This window comes from Sus scrofa, chromosome 4, assembly GCF_000003025.6.
Source record: "Sus scrofa isolate TJ Tabasco breed Duroc chromosome 4, Sscrofa11.1, whole genome shotgun sequence".
In the NCBI taxonomy this organism is placed as follows: domain Eukaryota; kingdom Metazoa; phylum Chordata; class Mammalia; order Artiodactyla; family Suidae; genus Sus; species Sus scrofa.
In genome coordinates, this window is record NC_010446.5 from 28,210,589 (window position 1) to 28,234,029 (window position 23,441).

A 23,441-nucleotide genomic window follows, 5' to 3' on the forward strand; every position below is an offset into this window, starting at 1 on the left:
TTTTAAGTGAAAAAGTAAGTTCTTTAGAATGGTAGTGCTAGAAACAAAATTGAAATGGGTTAATGAGGATAATGAGAAAATGAGAGTATGGGCTTTTTTTTTTTTTTTTTTTGTCTTGTTGCTATTTCTTGGGCCACTCCCGCGGCATATAGAGGTTCCCAGGCTAGGGGTTGAATCGGAGCTGTAGCCACCGGCCTACGCCAGAGCCACAGCAACGCGGGATCCGAGCCGCGTCTGCAACCTACACCACAGCTCACGGCAACGCCGGATCATTAACCCACTTAGCAAGGGCAGGGACCGAACCCGCAACCTCATGGTTCCTAGTCGGATTCGTTAACCACTGCGCCACGACGGGAACTCCTGGGCTTTTTTAGAGAAGTCTGAGAAGTATAGGGTGGGAGAGAGCTCTGCTTTGAGTGCAGGACAGAGAAGAGGAAACCTTTTTCACTTGTTTTGCGAGTGGATAAGTTTTCAACACGTTTGAGTTGAGGAGAAGGGGCTAGTGGAGAGATCGCTTGAGGAAGGGCCTAAAAGGCAGGAGAGAATGGAATTATGGTCAGCTGTGTGAGAACTACCCTTGAAAGGAAGAAGAGAAACAGCTAAATTAATTTATTCTTAGGTGTCATTTAACAAATACTTGACATGTTTTTAATTTAAGCTTGTCAATAAATTTATAGGATACTTTTTTTGTTTTTTGTTTTTCCTTTTTTAATGGCTGCACCTGTGGAATATGGAAATTCCCAGGCTAGAGGTGGAATTTGAGCTGTAGCTCCCACCCTACACCACAGCCTCAGCAACTCAGGATCTAGCAGGATCTGCCACCTACCCCGAAGCTTGCGGTAGTGCTGGATCCTTAACCCACTGAGCGAGACCAGAGATCGAACCTGCATCCTCATGGAGCCTATGTCAGGTTCTTAACCCACTGAGCTACAATGGGAACTCCAAGTATTATTAACTTTTATTACAGATGAGGAATTAGGGTAGAACGGTAGGTAACTTAAACTGCTAATCAGTGGCAAATCTGATCCTAAAGTTTGTGCTTTACCTAATGCTCTATGTGACCTCTCTGGGCTGTTTTTTCAGGGCAGGAAAATAAAAACTGGCCAAAACTTAAGCTGTAATTGGAGTAAAGGGAGAGAGGAGCCATATAATCATTGCATCTATGTAAGTTAAGTTTACTATAAAATTCAAGCCTGCTCTTCTGGGGGAGAATTTGGGGAAGAGAAGCTGATCAGTGTGTAACATGTGCAGAAGTGTTGTAAAAAAGTTTAGCAAGGGCAATGCTGCTAGTTCTAGCCGTGCCCTGTTCTATAGATTTTGCTTCAGAACTAGTTCTACAGACTTGTACTCTTGCTTTTTTACATCTTTGTATGCAAATAACAAACTCAGAAACTAGGTGAAAAGAAGACAGCTGGTTGGGTTGATTATAGAAGATAAATGGTCTAAGAAGTGACCTTTGTAAGTTAATGTTCTTTGCCTCTTCCCTCATTTAAAAAAAAAACAAAAAGAAACAAAAAAAAAACCTACTGTACTTTGCTTAAGTAAGTATTAGATTCAATCATGTTTATTTATTTATTTTTTGTCTGTGGCATATGGAGGTTCCCAGGCTGGGGGTCCAGTCGGAGCTATAGCTGCCAGCCCACACCACAGCCACAGCAACTCCAGATCTGAGCCGCATCTATGACCTACACCACAGCTCACAGCAATGCCGGATCCTTAACCCACTGAGCAAGACCAGGGATTGAACCCATGTCCTTGTGGATGCTAGTCAGCTTCGTTAACCACTGAGCCATGACAAGAACTCCAATTGAATCATATTTAATTGGTGTCAAAAGAGTTGCATATTGACAATTTCATGTGGTTCAACATCATTGTATATTTTGAAAGGACAAGAAGCAGTAATCATGACCATTGTTAGTGCCATTAGACAGGGGTCATGTCTGTTTTATTTGCTGGTATCTGCCCAACGCCAAGCAACATGTCTGGCACATAGTAGACATTCAGTAAATACTTTGTGAATGAAAAACCATAGGTTTTTGAGGTTTCATGCATGTCTTATAAGAAACTTAGGTAAAGATTAAGGGAGAGTCCCTTCTTGTTAGGCTGTAAGTTCTTTTTAAAGGATTAAGAGAAAAGGATTTTTCAGCAAAGCTCTTTTATTTCCAGTGAAAGATAATGTGTTTTTTTCTAATGATTTTTATTTTTTCCATTACAGCTGGTTTACAGTGTTCTGTCAGTTTTCTCCTATATAGCAAAGTGACCCAGGCACACATACATATATACATTCTTTTTCTCACATTATCCATCATGCTCCATCATAAGTGACTAGATGTAGTTCCCAGTGCTATACAGCAGGATCTCATTGCTTATCCACTCCAAAGGCAATAGTTTGCACCTATTGACCCCAGATTCCCAGTCCATTCCACTCCCTCCCCCTCCCTCTTGGCAACTACAGGTCTGTTCTCCAAGTCCAAATTTCTTTTCTGTGAAAAGGTTCATTTGTGACAATATTAGATTCCAGATATAAGTGATTCCATATGGTGTTTGTCTTTCTCTTTCTGACTTTGCAGGGTCATATATGGTAGTTCTATATTTAATTTTCTGAGGTACCTCCATACTGTTTTCCATAGTGGGTATATCAATTTATATTCCCACCAACAGTGTAGGAAGGCACCTTTTCTCCACACCTTCTCCAGCATTTGTTATTTGTAGACTTATTAATGATGGCCATTCTGACTGGTGTGAGGTGGTACCCAAAGCAAGATAATGTTAAGTAATATTTTACTGCACTGGCTTCTTAGCCCTCTGTTAAAGAGAGTCCTCTTTAGTCATTTCAAATATCTAAGCTAGATTTGAGACTTCCTGCTGTCTACCCCTCTCTTAGGCTCTATTGAAAGAGCCCTGTCAGTGGCTCAGTTCTTTCACTTTCTGACACTGCTTTTCTTCTTTCATTTGTTCTGTCTCCCTGCATATACTCAAGATGATTATCATGATAAATACAGTGACTTTTCCTTTCTCTTGGGGGTCAGAGAGGTTTTTTCTATACACTTACCAGCTTTTGCAAAACAGTATATATGTAATGGGCCTTTATTTATATCCGAATACCTTACATAAATTAATCTCACCAGAATGCATGCTGTAGACTTAAGGCTGTTTCATGGTTTCCTGTAAATGGTTTTCCAGATCCATATATTCATAGATGAAGTGTTGTACTAAGGCTGAGAAGTCCCTGGCTTTTTCAAGATTGTCCAGGCTTCTTTGGCACAAATGTGAAGAAAATTTATTTATTGTATCATTGCCTGGTATTCCTGCTTTGGGCCACTATTTTTACCAAGTACACTTCCTGCAGTATCGAGTTTAATCCACACAGTGGTGCTAGAAAACCAAGAATTGAAGATTGTTTCCCTTTTAATCAGTGGAGTATATATATTTTTAACTTCCTTATGAAATAAACATTTCCTCGTGTTATATAATGACAATTTCCTCAGCCTCTAAGAAATCCATCATAAAGTTACAATGGTTTTACTTCCTGTTGGTCTGCAAACTTCAATCATCCTTTACCTGGATGACTGCAGTAGCTTCCTTGTAGATCTTCCTGGGTTTGCTTTGCTTTGCTCTAATCTGTTTTCCATATTTAGTTATAAGTAACCTATAGATTCTAACCTGGTCTTTACTATCCTGCTTAAAAGCTCTTAAAATAATTCTTATTACATCGAGTTTATCAACAAAAATAAAGGCAAGGCCTTCTGTGATCCATCTTCTGCCCATTTCTGTAGCTTCATTCACCTGAGCCTTTCCTTATACAGTTCTCTTTGTTGCTCTGCATTTCAGCCAGTTTGGCTAACTTTTGGTTTTTTTAACACAAATTTTTCCATCTAATTTTGCTTACTCTCCTTTTCCATGTGATAAGTAGGGGTACAGAGGTGCATGTGCGCCTGCGAATGAGGGTGTAGGAATATTTCTTAAGTTGTACTTTATCCTTTGCAGCTTGGTTCAAATTTTTGAAAGCCTTCATTAATCTCCCCAAGTGGATCAGGCTCCATTGTTATTCTCACTGTGTGTGTGTGTGTTTCTTGCTTTTAGGGCTGCACTTTTTTTTTTTTTTTTTTTTTTTTTTGCTTTTTAGGGCCGCACTTAGAGCATATGAAAGTTCCCAGGCTAGCAGTTGAATCAGAAGCCACAGCAACATGGATCCAAGCCGTGTCTGCAGGTTGCACCACAGCTCATAGTAACGCCAGATCCTTAACTCACTGAGCAAGGCCAGGGATTGAACCTGAATCCTCATGGATACTAGCTGGATTCATTTTCGCCGTGCCAAAATGAGAACTCCCTGATTATGTATTTATTTATTTGATTATTTGACTAGTGTCCATTTCCCCATTGGATCATAAGGCTAAGAAGATAGATTCTATACTGTTTGCTCATCATATCATTTGTGCCTATTAAGATATTTGCTGAATAAATGAATGAATAAATACAACTTAGGACTCCAGACAGATAATAGAAATAACACAGGTGAGCATTCTGGAGAAAAGATGAAAGTATTTGGGATCAGACTGTAGTAAAATGTGTTTCATAATTAGGATAAAGTATTGACCCAGCATAACCGACTACTGTATTTCTTGTTGGAGCAGAAATTAATTCTAGGTCACTGGCAGCCCTGAACTGTAAGAGTTTCTGTCTACATAGAAGGAAAGGAGAAATGGAGGCAGACATCACTCTTGGCAGATTTAAAGTTATGGAAGCAGCAGAAGTTCCCATCATGTCTCAGATCCTGCATTGCTGTGGCTAGTAGGCTGGCAGCTGCAGTTCCAATTTGATTCTTAACCCGGGAACTTCCATATGCCGTGGGTGCAGCCCTAAAAGCAAAAGTAAATAAATAAATAAATTAAAATAAAATTATGGAAGCAGCTAAGACAGTAGATTTTTGGGGTGGGGGGGTGGGAGGGCATGCCCATGGCCTGAGGAAATTCTGGGGCCAGGGATGGAACCTATGCCATAGCAGTGAACAACACTGGATCCTTAATCGCTAGGCCATCACAGAATTCAGGAAAGTAGATCTTAAAAGTTCTTAGAACAAGAAAAACAGTTGTAACTATGTGAGGTGATGGATGTGTTAAGTAAGCTTATTTTGGTAATCATTTCACAATACATACATACATCAAATCATTACATTGTATACTTTAAACGTATGCCATATTATATGCCAATTATATGTCAGTAAAGGTGGAAAAAAGTGAAATTATGGAAGCTGCTAATGCTGTAGTGAAAAAAGCACTGTTATTTAAGTAGGAAACTTTGTTTCCATTCCAGATATGATACTGTTTTGTTTTGTACTCTTGGGAAAGATGTGGTATATAACAGAGAAGTTACCGTTTGTGCTTACATTTATTTCAGTAATTGTATAATGCTACAATAAAAACATTGTCTTTATTTCTTCATGTGGTAAAAATGAATGAGATAATAGAGATATAATATAATAGAGATAAAAAGTATAAAAACACTTTATAATGTGTGTTTAATATTACCCAGAAGACAGGAAATTTTCCAAATTTAGAATTTCTGTGTTCTTTGTATTCATAATTATAAAGAAGGTACTTAAAAGAATGGTATGGGAGCTCTTGTTGTGACTTAGCGGGTTACGAGCTGCTTAGTATCCATGAGGACGCAGGTTCAATCCCTGGCCTTGCTCAGTGGATTAAGAATCCGGCATTGTGGTGAGCTGTGGGGTAGGCTGGTAGCTGCAGCTCCAAATAGATCCCTAGCCTGGGAACATCTGTATACCACACGTGCAGCCCTAAAAAGCAAAAAAAAAAAAAAAACGTGGTATGAAAAGCTCTGTGCCTGCTATGTTCTAGGTTCTGGAAAGGCAGGGGCTTTGTCCATTTACCCACTGTTTATGCTCTGCACACACTGCCTGGTAGATGCCCAGAAATTATTTTCAAATAGTAATATAGTCCTGAAGGCCTTGGTGATTTACATTCTCTGTTTTTTTTGTTTTTTTGTTTTTTTCCTTATTGGCATTCTTCAGAAAAGAACAATCTGAGGCAGAGCACTTAATGTTTATTTTTCTTACATTTCAGCTGTGGCAGAAGTAAAACTTCGAGATGATCAATATACACTGGAGCACATGCATGCTTTTGGAATGTATAATTACCTACACTGTGATTCATGGTATCCAGACAGTGTCTACTACATTGATAACCTTGGAAGAATTATGAATTTAACAGTGATGCTGGTAAGAAAAAAAAGTCTGTAGTGGTAGAATTTTCCAATAAATTTGATCCTTAATTTTCACTTTTAATATGATGTCTAGAGAATTGAGGTGTGCATATCTTTAATATATGGAATCCTATAGGTTTATATTAGGCTTTATTTTGTTTAATACAATTTTAATTTTTCCCTTTGTTTCTGTTACTTACACTTATTTACTTCCTCCACTTCCAGCAATAAGAATGAATTTTTTATCTTAATAGTGATGATAACTGTTCATGTCTGTTTTTTCTGTGTGAGTTGTTAACTCTATGACTGGATTTGTCTTTCTCCTTTTAATTTCTACTTTGTTTATTTATTTATTTTTGGCCCACCCTCGAATCATGCGGAAGTTCCTGGGCCAGGAATCAAACCTGCTCGACAACAGTGACTTTGGCCACTGCAGAGACAACACTGGATCCTTAACTTGCTGTGCCACAAGGGAACTTCCTTCATTTCATGTATTTTTTAAGTATGTTAGTTGGGTTCAGGCTTTTAGGATTGTTTTGTATGCTGTGGATTGGTCTTTGTAGTGTTATGAAATATCCCTCTTTTCCTCTGGGGTCTGCGAATAATTTCTTTTTTTTTTTTTTTTTTTTTTGGTCTTTTTAGGGCTGTACTTGCAACATATGGAAGTTCCCAGGCTCTGGGTCTAATCGGAGTGATAGCTGCCAGCCACAGCAACGCCAGGTCTGTGACCTATACCACAGCTCATGGCAACGCCGGATCCTTGACCCACTGAGCGAGGCCAGGGATCAAACCCGCAACCTCATGGTTCCTAGTCAGATTCATTTCCTCTGCACCGCAGTGGGAACTCCAGTATTTTTCTTTTTCTATCATTTTCTTTGAATTTGTCAGTGTTATTATTAGTCAGGTTTGTCTTTTATAAAGAGTATACATTTGGGTCTTGTTTTTTATCCAGAATGACAGTCTTTGTCCAATAATTGGCTTAGTATATTTATATTTAATGGAATTACTCATACGGTTGGCTTTATGTTACCATTGCCAAACCTTTCTGTTTTGTCCATCTGTTCTTTTTTCCTTTGTGTCTGTATTCTTTTTTTTTTTTTTTTTTTTTGTCTTTTTTTTGTTGTTTGCTATTTCTTGGGCCGCTCCCACGGCATATGGAGGTTCCCAGGCTAGGGGTCCAATCGGAGCTGTAGCCACCGGCCTACGCCAGAGCCACAGCAACGCGGGATCCGAGCCGCGTCTGCAACCTACACCACAGCTCACGGCAACGCCGGATCATTAACCCACTTAGCAAGGGCAGGGACCGAACCCGCAACCTCATGGTTCCTAGTCGGATTCGTTAACCACTGCGCCACAACGGGAACTCCTCTGTATTCTTACTTGTTTTTTAATTCAGCAGTTTAAAAAAAAAAAAAAAATTGCCTTTTTAGTGCTGCGCCTATGGCATATGGAAGTTCCTGGGCTAGGGGTCCAGTTGGAGCTACAGCTGCCGGCCTATGCCATAGCCACAGCAACCCCAGATCTGAGCAGCATCTGCGACCTGTGCCTCATCTAGAGGCAACTCTGGATCCTTAATCCACTGAATGAGGCTAGGGATCAAACTCTCATTCTCATGGGTACTAGTCAGATTCTTAACCTGCTGAGCCACAGTGGGAACTCCTAAGAAATTTTTCTTGAAATTCAACTTAGTTTTCTCTTTTTGCTTTTTAATCCAACCCTATTTGATTATTTTTAATGATTAATGTAGAGATTATAGTATTCATCATTAATTTATACTGCTTTGCCTCTAATTAATGTTATTCCACTTAAAGACAGTGGAAAAAAATCTTACAATAATGTAATTCCTTTTACTTCCCATCCTTTGAACTACTGTTAAACATTTTTTTTTCCTTCTTGAGGGCCACACCTGTAGTATATGGAAGTTGCCAGGCCACAGGTTGAATCAGAGCTGGAGCTGCCGGTCTACGCCACAGCAATGCCAGATCTGAGCCACAACTGTGACCCACACCACAGCTATCGGTGACACCAGTTCCTTAACCCACTGAGCGAGGCCAGGGATAGAACCTGTGTCTTCGTGGATAGTAGTCAGGTTCGTTACCCAGAACCACAATTGGAACTCCTATTGTTATATGTTTTACTTGTTTATATGCTGTAAGCTCCACAATACATTGTTAATCTATTTGCTTTAAATAATCAGTAGTAGCTTCCTGAATACTCTCTGCTCGTTCTAGCCCTCCTCTACATTGCATCTATAGAATAATCTTTCATATTTGTTTGCCTGACTTTATCATTTCTCATTTCAATTCCTTAAATATTTCCTTTATGACATAGTACACACTTTTTAATATGCAGTTTTAGAATAGGTAATGTATTCTATGATTTAAAAAACAAATTTTTAAAATATATTTAGTAAAGTATCTCTGACCCCACTTTCATCTGTTCTGTGTTCACTACCCCTTTTCCCTCTATAACTTTTTGGTTTTTTTTTTTTTTTTTTTTGTCTTTTCTAGGGCCACAACCATGGCAGATGAAGGCTCCCAGGCTAGGGCTCTAATCGGAGCTGTAGTTGCCGGCCTACGCCAGAGCCACAGCAATGCAGGATCCAATTCATGTATGCAAACTACACCACAGCTCACTGTAATGCTGGACCCTTAACCCACTGAGCAATGTCAGGGATCGAACTTGCAACCTCATGGTTCCTAGTCACATTCGTTAACCACTGAGCCACAATGGGAACTCCCCCCTCTGTAACTTTATATTAGTTTCTTGTATCTTCTCCCACACGTGGGTTGAGTTTTTTTGTGTGCTTGCTTGATTTGTTTTTTTTGGCAGGTGTACACATAAAGTGATATATATTCTTTAAAAACACAAGCTCCTCAGGAGTTTCCTTCATGGCTCAGTGGCTAGCGAACCCAACTAGCATCCATGAGGACGCAGGTTCGATCCCTGGCCTCACTCAGTGGGTTAAGGATTTGGCGTTGCCATTAACTGTGGTGTAGTTAGCAGATGTGGCTTGGATCTCAGGTTGCTGTGGCTGTGGCTGGTGGCTACAGCTCTGATTGGACCCCTAGCCTGGGAACCTCCATATGCAGTGGGTGCAGCCCTAAAAAGACAAAAGTTGACCAAAAAAAAATACAAGCACCTCACCTTGGCAAGTGCAGACCTCTTCTCCAACCTTGTCTTTCACCACTTTGTGCACTACATTCTAATAGTACCGAACTCTTGGCAGTTATTGAAACATGCCCTGTATCTTTTTGCCTGCAGCCCTTTCCCACATAATTTACTCTACTTGGAACATTTCTGTTATTTCTGTGTCAGGCTGCTTCCCAGTCAATTAATTTCAGTTAACCATTTCACCCAGGAAGCCTGCCCTGACATCCTCCCTTTGCTCTCTTCCCCAGGGATATTCATACCATTGGCTTTCAGATCTTCATAGACTGAATTCTCATTAGGCTAGGGGCTTACGGGCCTTCTGCAAGGGCCAGATAAATGTTAAAGGGTTCAGGGGCCAGAGAGTGTTAGCTTGCAACTGCTCAGTTTTGCTGTAGTAGTGTGGTAGTGTTAGAATACGTAAACAAGGAGTGTGTCTGCCTTCCAAAAAATTATTTATGAAGCAGTTTAGCTCGTGGACTATGGTTTGCCAACTCTTGATCTAGGGATATGGGTCTAATATTCATATAATCCTAGCAGCCAGCAGAAGGCTTAATCAGTATGTTTACATAGTGGATAACCATTGTTTAAGTCTTGTTCTTACTCTTTGGAGTTGGCTTTCCATTCTTGATAGGATCTTTATATTATTTCTCCTTTAGGTACAAGTATGAGTCTTTGGTTTGTTGAGATCAAATAATTTTACTGAATAAGAAGTAATTATTTTTCTTCAGCAAATGTTTATTGAATGCTCCTGCATGTTTTATTAGCCACACACACAAATAAGTTGATTACATGTCACCTTGGGAGTAAGGATAAGATGAAGAAATAGTATGGAAGAGGAAACAATTTTTTTTTTTTTTTTTTGCTTTTTAGGGCTGCACCCCCGTCATATGGAAGTTCCCAGGTTAGGGTTTGAGTCAGAGCTATAGCTGCTGGTCCATACCACAGCCATAGTAATGTGGGATCTGAGCCAAGTCTGGGACCTACACCACAGCTCATGGCAACGCCAGATCTCTAACCCACTTGGTGAGGCCAGGGATCAAACCCACATCCTCATGGATTTTAGTCGGATTCGTTTCTGCTGTCACGAGGGGCACTCCAGAGGAAACAGTTTAGTACTATGCTTGGCAGGGAGAGGCATATATATACGATCACAGTTTAGGGCCGAAAGCTCAGTTTTATTGTTTTACTAATTGATAATCAGTATTTGGGATATTAATTCCAATTTAAATAAGATTGGAAATCTGGAATGAATGTTTCATGACTTCATTTGAAATGCTATAGATAAGCAGTGTGGACTGGTTAGTATATGTATATTTTTCTTCTAATGAGATGTTTCCCTGGGAAATAATTTTGACAACTTTTTCCTGTAATTTATTTTTTGATACCTTACTTGATATGGAAAGGCTAATATGTCTTTGATTCCTTTTCTTATTCTATCATCTAGCGTCTGTGGACCCCTTAAAATAACTTGTTATATAGTTTCTTATTTAGTTTAGTCTCTCTCTGACTCATTAATTCCCCTATTTTCGTTCAGTCATGTTCTTTACCCCTGTGCTTACCCCTGTATACAAATATACTCTATATGCACTTTATACTTTGATATTGTGTACACACAAGCCAGCTGCCCTGTACACATGCATGAGTACTGTATTGCCCACATGTGATCATACATATTCATGCTCTGCATATACATCACTTGCATTTTATTGTGTCTTGAATTTAAAGGCTTTTATGTTTTTTAAGATTTTGTTTAGGAAGACTTTTTTTTTTTTTTTTTTTTTTTTTTTTTTTTTTTTTTTTTTTTTTTTTTTTTTTAAGATTCTCTTATGTATTGTTTAGGAAGACATTTAGAATTTATATATTTAAGTATAGTGATTTATGGCACCTAACTCAGTCACGTAGTCTAATTTATACTATTCACTCGACATTCAAAAAGTTTATTGAATACCTAATATATGTTATGCATTATTGTAGGTACTAGGAATGCTACAGTGTACAAAATAAAGAGTCCTCCCGTTTATTTATAGTAGAATGTGAACCACTTCCTACCTCTTTTCTTCAATTTGGACTTGACATTGAAATGAAACTCTTTTTTGTACATGTTTGTACATGTTCATGTACATCTTTCTCTATAGTGTACATTTATATAGCTTCCTAGAAAATTAGAAAGTTTTTTTTTTCCCTCGTCATTAGAAAGCAGTAAGGAAACCATGACTTGCAATGCATGACTTGGGTAAGTTTCTAAGAGATGCATTTTTTTCCTAGTTCCCAATTATCATTGTTATCCCTGAATTCTTTTAGCGCTTCATAGGTATTCGTATTCTCTTTAGCATCTGACTTACAAAGTCCTTGAATTGTGTAATTGAAAAGGCATAATATATACTCTAAAAATAGTTTATTACATCTTCTTTTGAAAAGACCTAATAATATACCTTTTTTTCAAGCAGTCAGTAACACCTGTTTGAGTGAGAAACTACTCACCCAGAATTTTTGCAGATCATATCTCATGGTCTGGCAGGTGTTCCCAGAGAGAGGAGTCCTGTTCTTTCTTGTCTGAGAGAGATAAGGCCTGATCCTAGCTTTACGGGATTCAAAGGAAAGAAGAGTTTGTAGTCTCATCTTTTAATAAGTGGGCACTCGATAATTCCCCTATTTTCGTTCAGTCATGTTCTTTACCCCTGTGCTTAGCTGAGCGGATGGCCAGAGTCAGTCTAGTTAAAAATTCAATAGAGAAATCTCCAGTTTTTCGCTAAGGTGGGTAGTTATTGCTTTTTAGAGCCACATCGACGGCATATGGACGTTCCCAGGCTAGGGGTCAAATCGGAGCCACAGCTGCTGACCTGCATCCCAGCCACAGCAGTGCGTCTGCGACCTACACCACACACAGCTCATGGCAATGCCCACAGCAAGGCTAGAGATCGAACCTGCATCCTCATGGATACTAGTTGGATTTGTTTCCGCTGTACCACATTGGAGCTCCCTAGGATGGGTAGTTTTTATTGATTTGGAGAGAATTGGCATTTTTGTGATTTTTTTTTTTTTTTTTCCCCACCCCAGAATGTGGGTATGAGCATTTATTTAGATCTTCTTTTATGTCAAGTAAGATTTTTTTTTTTTATGCTCATCAGGTTTCTTCTTGAATATGTTATGGTTTCTGCCTCTCATTAATAGACTATTTTTTTCTATATTCTTTATTGATAAAGACTATTTGTTGTATAAACCACTTTATTTGGTAACTTGGTAATTTTTACCTACTCCCGTTTAGGTTTTCATAGTAGACATTCCATTGTTAGCAAAAGGAAATGGCTCATCTCTCCTTGTCCAGTATATTTATGAAAGTGGAAATAGAATTCCTGTGTCATTTCATTTTTGTCTTATTGGTGTTACTAGATGGAACCTCTGAGACAGTGTTGAATGATAACAGGGATTACAAGTATCACTTTTTAGCTTTTGCATTTAATTATAATGGCTTATAAATTTAAGTATTTGAGAATACTTGCTGTCAGCTTTATAGATAAATAGCTTTTATTGTTTTAAAGTTGCTTCTTTTACTTTGTTTCTATTTAATGTTTTTATTAATGCTGCCGAATTTTATTGCATGCTTTTTCAACACCTACCTAATGTTAATGATTGTGTGCTTTTTGTTAATTTATCTGTGTAGTGAATTAAATTGATATAGTTATTAAATTTCTTAATTTCCTAGTTCCTTAAATTCCTAGAATAAATTCTTTTCAAGTAAGAGTGTGTTATTCTTTGGAGTCCCTCTGTGGCTCAGCGGGTTAAGAACCTTACTGTTATCTATGAGGATGTGGGTTTGATCTCTGGCCTCGCTCAGTGGGTTAAGGATCTGGCATTCCTGCAAGCTGTGACCTAGCAAGCTGCAGCCTAGGACGCAGATGCTGCTTGGATCTAGCATTGCCGTGGCTGTGAGTGACATAGGCCCAGTAGCTGCAGCTCCGATTCAACCCCTAGCCTGGGAACTTCCATATGCCACAGGTACAGCCCTGAAAAGAAAAAAAAAAAAAAAAAAAAAAAAGCTGTGTTATTCTTTTGGTACATTATTGGATTCTTTGCTGACATTTTATTTTAGAATATTTGTATTTATTTTCCAAGTTATATTAGTTTTTTTATTTTGGTTTTGTTGATACCTGTCAGATTTGGTTTTGTCTAATAGTTTATATTGTACTATATAAAGTACTGTTTTGCTTGAACAATCTTTTTTAAAAATTTATTAAAGTATAGTTGGTTTACAGCATTGTGCCAATTTCTGCTATATAGCAAAGTGATTTAATTATATACATATAATATATAATATGTATGTATGCATATAATATATATGTATAACATATACTACTTTTAAAAATATTCTTTTCTATCATGGTCTATCCCTGGAGATTGGATACAGTTCCCTGTGCTATACAGTAGGACCTTATTGTTCATTTATTTTATACATAGTAGTGTGTATCTGTTAATCCCAAACTCCTAATTTATCCCCTCACCCTTTTTTCCTTTGATAACCATAAATTTGTTTTCTGTCTGTGAGTGTTTTTGTGTTGTAAATAAGTTCATTTGTATTATATTTTAGATTCTGTGTATAAGAGATATCATAGGGTATTTGTCATTCTCTTGACTTACTTCACTTAGTATGATAATCTCTAATTGTGTCCATGTTGCTGTGAATGGCATTATTTCATTCCTTTTTTATGGCTGAATAACATTCCAGTGTATGTATATACCATTTCTTCTTAATCCATTCATCTGTCAGTAGACGGGTTGCTTCCATGTCTTGGCTATTGTGAATAGTGCTGCTGTGAACATAGGAGTGCATTATCTTTTTGAATTACAGTTTTGTCTGGTTATAGTCCCAGGAGTGGGATTGCTTGATCATATGGTAATTCTGTTTTTAGTTCCATATTTGTCAGATTTTGATAATATTTTAATGTATATTTTTGCTGTGCAAAATATTGTTATCAGGAGTTCCTGTTGTGGCACAGCAGAAATGAATCTGACTAGAAACCATGAGGTTGCAGGTTCAACCCCTGACCTTGCTCAGTGGGTTAAGGATCCAGTGTTACTGTGAGCTGTGGTGTAGGTCACAGACGTGGCTTGGATCCAGAGTTGGTGTGGCTGTGGCGTAGGCCAGCAGCTACAGCTCCAGTTCAACCCCTAGCCTGGGAACCTCCATATGCCATGGGTGTGGCCCTAAAAAGACAAAAAATATATATATATTGTTACCGTTTTCCTCTTTTTCCTTAATCAAACTTTAGAAGGATATTAGTATTATTTTATATCTAAAGAACCATGTTTAGGTGTTGTTTTAGTTTTGTTTTCGGATTAGTTAAGTCAGCTTTTTGTCTTTGGTTTTCAAACTGTATTGCACATCAGAATTACTTGGAGTAATTGGCTAATTTCAGGTTATGGTTCCCAAGATTCTGATTCAGTTTGTCAGGGTTGGTTGTGGTCTGGGAATCTGCATTTTATTGAACATCCAAATGATTTTGCTTGTGTTTGGACAAAGTTTTAAGAAGCTTTATGATCAGCATCAATGGAAATCACATCCAAGAGATGTTTTTTCTTGCAGCTGTTAACCTGGGCTAAACACTGTTGTAATCAAAAGTGAAGGCTAGATACCCCAAGAAAAAAATCCACAAGTTGCTTGACCTTTAGATTTTGTGAGGAGCCAGCAGGTGGCAGCAGTTCAACACACAGGTTTATAGAGGCATTATACTTCCCAGTCATTTTAACTTGTGGTTTACAATCCTTAATTTTAGAGAAACGTCAACTGGGCAGAAGTACACTTAAGAAATAGAAAATTCATTAGGAAAGCAAAAAAAAGTTTAAAATCTGTTTCTTTATTATTTTATTATGATAAGCAGGGCTTATTTTATTTTATTTATTTATTTTTTGTCTTTTTCCCTTTTCTTGGGCGCTGCTATGGCATATGGAGGTTCCCACGATAGGAGCCAGAGCCACAGCAATGCTGGGTCCAAGCCATGTCTGTGACCTACACCACAACTCAGGGCAATGCTGGATCCTTAACCCACTGAACAAGGCCAAGGATCGAACCCACAACCACATGGTTCCTAGTCGGATTTGTTAACCACTGAGCCACGATGGGAACTCCAGGCAAGGCTTATTTTAAAATAATGTGTTCTGTTTTATAATATTTACGGAATGAATTCTGCCCTAATTTATTTTTCTGTTTAATCTGAAAAATTCATTTGTTTCTGCTACTAAAGAAGAGCATCATCTTGTGGTGCCTCTTTAAATTGCATGTAAAGTAGGGAGTTACTGGATTCCATTTGAATCATACATTTGTGAGGCTGTGTCTTACAGTGACTGGTTATAACTACTTGTTAGTTTAGCTCAAGTGTATGCCAGTATGTTCCTTTCTAGATTTGAATCTCAGCTTATTTTCTATATTGAGTTTATTAATAGGGAGCCAGTGATTTATCTGGTTAAAGAAAATTGAGTAAGTTCTTGGAACTGTGTGTGTTTAATGCATTACTGAAAGTTTCACGGTACATAGAGACATTACTTGATCAAATTGCATTTAATTTAAAACAGCTTTCCTTAAAGCTTTAGCAAAAAAAAAATAGGTGGAATAAGGAAGGGTTTTTTTTCTTCCAATTAAAAGTTAATAATTATTAGTGATGAAAGCCTTTCTCCAGAAAAAGATCACTCTGTTTTAAAAGAGCAGTTTTTTAAATGTCATATCTAATAATACTGGTAAATTGCATTTATTTAATTTAGCTTGACCACTGTATTTAAACTTCAGTAGCATATACTGTAAAAGAATTAGAAAAATGCTTCATTAGTTCAAAGCTTGTCTTTTTGTGGCTGTCACTAAGAGGTCCCAAAATATTTTGAGATGTTTTTCATAAATATCTACAGTTTATATATTAGTTCTTTTTTAATTCAATGAATTTTATTATATATAGTTGTACAACCATCATCACAACCCAGTTTTACATTTCCATCCCAAACCCCTAGCCCATCCCTACCCCCACAACCTGTCTCCTATGGTAACCATAAGTTTTTCAAAGTCAGTAAGTCAGTTTCTGTTCTGCAAAGATGTTCATTGGATCCTTTTTTTTTTTTTTTTTTTTGTCTTTTTGCTATTTCTTTGGGCCGCTCCCGCGGCATATGGAGGTTCCCAGGCTAGGGGTCGAATCACAGCTGTAGCCACTAGCCTACGCCAGAGCCACAGCAACGCAGGATCCGAGCCGTGTCTGCAACCTACACCACAGCTCACGGCAACGCCGGATCGTTAACCCACTGAGCAAGGGCAGGGACCGAACCCGCAACCTCATGGTTCCTAGTCGGATTCGTTAACCACTGCGCCACGACGGGAACTCCTGAATCCTTTTTTTATATTCCATTATAAGCGATAGCATATGACGTTTGTTATTCACTGTCTAACTTTACTTACCATGATAATTTCATCCATGCTGCTGCAAATTATTTCATTCCTTTTTATGACTAAGTAATATTCCATTGTGTATATGTACTACATCTTCTTTATCCACTCCTCTGTTGATGAACATTTAGGTTGCTTCCATGACTTGGCTATTGTATATAATGCTGCAGTGAACATTGGAGTACATAAATCTTTTCAAGTCATGGTTTTCTCTGGATAGATGCCCAGGAGTGGGATTGCTAGATCAAATGGTAGTTCTATTTTTAGTTTTCTGAGGTCTCTCCATACTGTTTTCCATAGCGATTGCACCAATTTACATTCTCATCAACAGTGTAAGAGGGTTCCCTTTTCTCCACACCCTCTCCAGCATTTATTGTTGGTAGATTTTTTGATCATGCCCATTCTGGCTGGTGTAAGTTGGTGCCTCTTAGTAGTTTTGGTTTGCATTTTTCTAATAATAAGTGATATTGAACATCTTTTCATGTGTTTTTTGGCCATCTGCATGTCTTCTTTGGAAAATTGTCTGTTTAGATCTTCTGCCCATTTTTTGATGGGTTGTTTGTTTTTTTGGTATTGAGCTGCAGGAGGTGTTGATGTATTCTGGAGATTAATCCCTTGTCAGTCAATTCATTTGCAAAGGTTTTCTCCCATTCTGTGGGTTGTCCTTTCATTTTATTTAGGTTTTCCTTTGCTGTGCAGAAACTTTTAAATTTAATTAGGTCCCATTTGTTTATTTTTGTTTTTATTGTCATTACTCTAGGAGGTGGATCTGAGAAGATACTGCTCAGAACTGCTGAAAAGATGTGTTTGTGTCAGAGAGTGTTTGGCCTATGTTTTCCTCTAAGAGTTTTATAGTATCCAGTCTTATATTTAGGTCTTTAATCAACTTTGTATTTATTTTTGTGTATGATGTTAGGGAATGTTCTAATTTCATTCTTTTACATGTAGCTGTTCTGTTTTCCCAGCACCACTTATTGAAGGGGCTGTCTTTTCTCCATTGTATATGCTTGCCTCATTTGTCATAGATTAGTTGATTGTTGGTGTGTGGGTTTAACTCGGGGCTTTCTGTACTGTTCCACTGATCTATATTTGTTTTTGTGCAGTTAACATACTGTTTTGATGACTTTAGCTTTCTAGTATAGTCTGAAGTCAGGTAGCCTGCTTCCTTCAGCTTCATTTTTCTTTCTCAGGATGGCTTTGGCTATTCTGGGTCCTTTGTGCTTCCAAACAAACTTTAAAATATTTTGTTCTACTTCTGTGAAAAACATCCTTGGTAATTTGATAGGGATTGCATTAAATCTGTAGATTGCCTTGGGTAGTATGGTCATTTTGATAATACTGATTCTTCCAGTCCAAGAGCATGATATATCTTTCCATCTGTTTGTGTCGTCTTTGATTTCTTTCATTAACATCTTAAAGTTTTCAGAGTACATGTCTTTTGACTCCTTAAGCAGTTTTATTCCTAGTTATTTTATTCTTTTTGATGCAATGGTAAATGGGATTATCTCCCTAATTTCTCTTTCTGATCTTTCATTGTTAGTATATACAAATGCAGTTGATTTCTATGTATTGATTTTATATCCTACAACTTTACCACATTCAATGATGAGCTCTAACAGTTTTCTGGTAGTGTCTTTAGGAGTTTCTAGGTATACTAGAAACAGTGATAGTTTTACTTCTTCCTTTCCAATTTAGATTCCTCTTATTTCTTTTTCTTCTCCTATTGCCATAGCTAGGACTTCCAAAACTATGTTGAATACTAGTGGCGAGAGCAGACATCCTTATCTTGTTTCTGATTTTAGCAGGAATTCTTTTAGCTTTTCACCATTGAGAATGATGTTAGCTGTGGGATTGTCATATATTGTCTTTATTATGTTGAGGTAGGTTCTCTCTGTGCCCACTTTCTGGAGGGTTTTTATCAGAAATGGGTGTTGGATTTTGTCAAAATCTTTTCTGCATCTCTTGAGAGGATTGTATGGTTTTTCTTCTTCAATTTGTTGTTATCACACTGATGTATGTGGTGTATCACACTGATTTGTGGATATTGAAAAATCCTTGCATCCCTGGGATAAATCCCACTTGATCATGTTGTACCATCCTTTTAGTGTATTGCTGGATTCGGTTTGCTAGTTTTGTTGAGGATTTTTGTATCTATGTTCATCAGTGATTTTGGCCTGTAATTTTCCTTTTTTTTTTTTTTTTTTTTGTGTGGTATTTTTGTCTGGTTTTGTTATCAGGTATAGAGGCCTCATAGAATGAGTTTGGAAGTATTCCTTCCTCTGCAATTTTTTGCAATATTTTCGGAAGCATAGGAGGTAACTCTTTTCTAAATTTTTGATAGAATTTGTCAGTCCAGCCATCTGGTCCTTGACTTTTGTTTGTTGTAAGTTTTTTAATCACAGTTTCAATTTCAGTTCTTGTGATTGGCCCATTCATCTTTTCTATTTTGCCTTGGTTTAGTCTTGAAAGATTGTTCTTTCCTTAGAATTTGTCCATTTCTTCTAGTTTGTGCATTTATTGGCATATAGTTGCTTATAGTAATCTCTTATGATTCTTTCTATTTCTGTGTTGTCCATTGTAACTTCTCCTTTTTTATTTCTAATTTTATTGAGTCCTCTTTCTTTTTTTCTTGATGAGTCTGGCTAAGGCTTTATCAATTTTGTTGATCTTTTCAAAGAGCCAGCTTTTAGTTTCATTGATCTTTACTATGGTTTTCTTTGTTTCTATTTCATTTTTTTCTGCTCTAATTTTTATGATTTCTTTTCTTCTGTTAATGTTGGGTTTTGTCTGCTCTTCTCTCTCTTTAGGTGTAAAGTTGGGTTTTTTGAGGTTTTTCTTGTTTCCTGAGATAGGCTTGTATTGCTATAAGCTTCCCTCTTAGAACTGCTTTTGCTGCAACCCATAGGTTTTGGATTGTTGTGTGTTTGTTGTCATTTGCTTCTAGGTTTTGTTTTTTGGGTTTTTTTTTTTTTTTTTTTTTTTTTTTTTTTTTTTGGTCTTTGCTGGGGCTGCACCTGAGGCATATGGAGGTTCCCATGCTAGGGGTCTGATCGGAGCTGTAGCTGCCAGCCTACACCAGAGCCACATCAATGCTGGATCCAAGCCTCGTCTGCAACCTACACCATATCTCACAGCAATGCCAGGTCCTTAACCCACTGAGCGAGGCCAGGGATCGAACCTTCAACCTCATGGTTCCTAGTTGAATTCGTTAACCACTGAGCCATGACGGGAACTCCATGCTTCTAGGTATTTTTTAATTTCCTCTTTGATTTCTTCATTGATGCATTGGTTGTTTAGTCTCCACGTGTTTGTATTTTTTCACAGTTTTTCCTTGTTGTTGATTTCCACTTGTGTAGCATTGTGTCAGAAAAGATGTTTGATATGATTTCCATTTTCTTAAATTTACCAAGGCTTGATTTGTGTCCCAGAATGTGATCTATGCCAGAGAATGTTGCATGTGCACTTGAGAAGAATGTGTATTCTGCTGCTTTGGCATGGAGTGTTCTATAAAGTCCATCTGGTCTAATGCATCATGTAAGGCTCTTGTTCTTGTTGATTTTCTGACTGGATGATCTGTCCATTGCTGTAAGTGGGGTGTTAAAGTCCCCCACTATTACTGCGTTAATGTCAGTTTCTCCTTTTAAGGTTGTTAGCAGTTGCCTTATATATTGACCTGCTCCTATGTCAGGTGCAAATATATTTCCACTTTTTATGTGTTCTTAGATTGTCCTTTGATCATTATGTAATGTCCTTCTTTGTGTCTTAAAATATTCTTTATTTTAAGGTCTATTTTGTCTGAGTATTGCTACTCCAGCTTTCTTTTGACTTCTGTTTGCATGGAATATATTTTTCCATCCTCTCACTTTTAGTATGTATGTGTTCCTAGAACTGAAGTGGGTGTCTTGAAGACAGCATATATATGGTACTTGTTTTTGTATCCATTCAGGCAGTCTATGTCTTTTGGTTGGGGCATTTAGTCCATTTACATTTAAGGTAATTATTGATATGTATGTTCTTATTGCCATTTTATTAACTGTTTTAGGTTTTGTTGGTCTTTTTCTTCCCTTCTTCTCCTGTTCTCTTGTGATTTGATGATTATCTTCAGTGTTGTATTTGGATTGCTTTTTCTTATTTGTGTGTGTATCTGTGGTTGATTTTGGGTTTGCAGTTACCTTGAGGTTTGATATTGGAGTTTATAGATACACAAGATTGTCTTAAGTTGTTGGTCTCTTAATTGCAAATGCATTTCCAGTATCCTGCATTCGTACCATCTTCTTCTCATGATTTCTTGTTTTGGTAGCATATTTGTGTGTAGAATGACTTCCTGCCTTTACTATATGTATGCCTTTACTGATGAACCTTGTCATTTGTAATATTTTTGTTTCTAGTTGCAGCCTTTTCTTTTCCACTTAGAAAAGTTCCTTTAGTATTTGTTGTAAGGCTGGTTTAGTGTTGCTGAATTCTGTTAGCTTTTGCTTATCTGTGAAGCTTTTGATTTCTCCTTCAGATCTGAATGAGAGCCTTGCTGGGTAGAGTAATCTTGCTTGGAGGTTTTTTCCTTTCTTTACTTAAATATATCATGCCACTCCTTTCTGGCCTGCAGAGCTTCTGCTGAAAAACCTGCTGACAACCTTATCAGGGTTCCCTTGTATGTTACTTGTTTCTTTTCCCCAGCTGCTTTCAGTATTTTCTCTTTGACTTTAATCTTGATCAGTTTGATTAATATGTGTCTTAGGGTGTTCCTCCATGGGTTTATTTTATATAGTACTTGTGCTTCCTGGATTTGAGTGAGTGATTCCTTTCCCTTGTTAAGGAAGTTTTTGCCTATTATCTCTTCAAATGTTTTCTTTAGCCCTTTCTCACTCTTCTTCTGCTGGCACCCCTGTAATATGGATATTGGTGTGTTAAACTGTCCCGGATTCTCTCAGACTGTCTTCATTTCTTTTCAATCATTTTTGTGTTTTCTGTTCCTTGTCAGTGATTTCTACTAGTCTGTTTTCCACATTGCTTATTCTTTCTTCTGCCTCCTCCTTTATGCCATTGGTTGCTTCTAGTTAATTTTTTATTTCAGTTACTATATTTTGCATTTCTGTTTACTTAATCCTTAAATCTTCTACTTCTTTTGTTGACATTTGCTGTAATTTATCAGTCTTGGCATCCAGTTTATTTCCAAGATTTTGAATCATCTTTACTATCATTAGTCTAAATTCTTTTTCGAGGAGGTTGATAATCTCCAAATCACTTAGCTGTTTTTCTGGTATTTTTTCTTTCTCCCTTATCTGAGTCATAATTCTCTGCCTTTTCATTTTTTATAGATTTTTGGTGTGGTCTCCTTTTTGCCAACAATAGGGTTGTAGCCTCTCTTGCTTCTGATATCTGCCCCCTTTTGTGGCTTGAAGTTGATACTGGGGCTTGCTGCAGGCTTCTTGATGGCAGGGACTGGTGCCTGCCACCTGGTAGGTAGAGCTGATTTTTATCCCTCTGGTGGATGGAACTTTGTCTCTGGGTGTGATTAGATGCAGCTGTGTGCCTGGGGAGTCTTTAGGGAGACTTTTTGCTAATGGGTGGGGCTACTTGGTTTGTGTTTGGCCTGGGGCTTCTCAGCCCAGATGGGTGGGGCCAGATTTTTCAAAAATGGTCACCTTTAGAAGAGCACACACTGATGATTATTCCTGAGACCTTTGCATCCAAAGTACTTTCCCTACAAAGAGTCAGTCACCCCCTGTTTTCCCAGGAGATCCTCCAAGAACTGCAGACAGGTCTGATCCGGATTACTTTAGAGTCTCTGCTTTGCTCTGGGACCCTTGCACATGAAAGCCTGTGTGCAGCTTTCAAGAGTGGAGTCTCCATTTCCCCCATTCCCTTGGAGCTCCTGTATGCAAGCCCCACTGGCCTTCAGTGCCAAATGTTCTGGGGGCTCCTTGTTCCAATGCCAGATCCCAAGAGGTGGAAACCTGATGTGGAGCTCGGAATTCTCACTCCCGTGGGTGAGCCTCTACAAATAGTTACTTTGCAGTTTGTGGGCCGCCCACCTGGTAGGTATGGCATTGTTTATATCCCATAATCACTCCTCTTACTGTCTCGATGTGGCTTCCTATTTGTCTTTTGGAGTAGGATATCTTTGTTGATAGTTTGTCGTCTATCTTGTTGAAGGTTGTTCAGCAGTTGGTTGCTTTTATAGGAGACAGTGAGCTCTAGTCCTTCTACTCTGCCATCTTAATCCTGTCTATATTAGTACTTATTTACTGTTCATTTAAGAGTGTCATTTATATAAAAGATATGGACATTGAAATGTTTTTATTATGTTTTTTTGGCTCAGGAATCTAATTTAAAATACTGTTCATTAGCCCCAAAGAAAAATTGAGTATGATAATTCCATTCATACTGGGTTTTTTTTGGGGGGGTGAGGGTTAGTCCATAAGTTGTATTGCATTCTGAGGTATCATTTGTTTGGAAAAACTTAAGAAGTGGTTTTGTCTTTTTTTGCCTTTTCTAGAGCCGCTCCCATGGCATATGGAGGTTCCCAGGCTAGGGGTCTAATCGGAGCTGTAGCCGCTGGCCTATGCCAAAGCCACAGCAACACAGGATCCGAGCCGAGTCTGTGACCTACACCACAGCTCATGGCAACGCCAGATCCTTAACCCAC

The 23,441-nt window shown here is 38.0% G+C and overlaps 1 protein-coding gene across 2 annotated transcripts in view; it reads left to right on the top strand.

Annotated features, from left to right (window-relative positions):
- Positions 1–23,441, top strand: part of NUDCD1 (NudC domain containing 1) — a 116,229-nt gene that overhangs the window by 6,873 nt on the left and 85,915 nt on the right. For both annotated transcript variants that reach the window (XM_021089013.1, XM_021089014.1), the window contains exon 2: positions 6,084–6,238. In XM_021089013.1, coding sequence (XP_020944672.1) covers positions 6,084–6,238 — 155 coding nt within the window. The remainder of the gene's footprint in view (positions 1–6,083; positions 6,239–23,441) is intronic.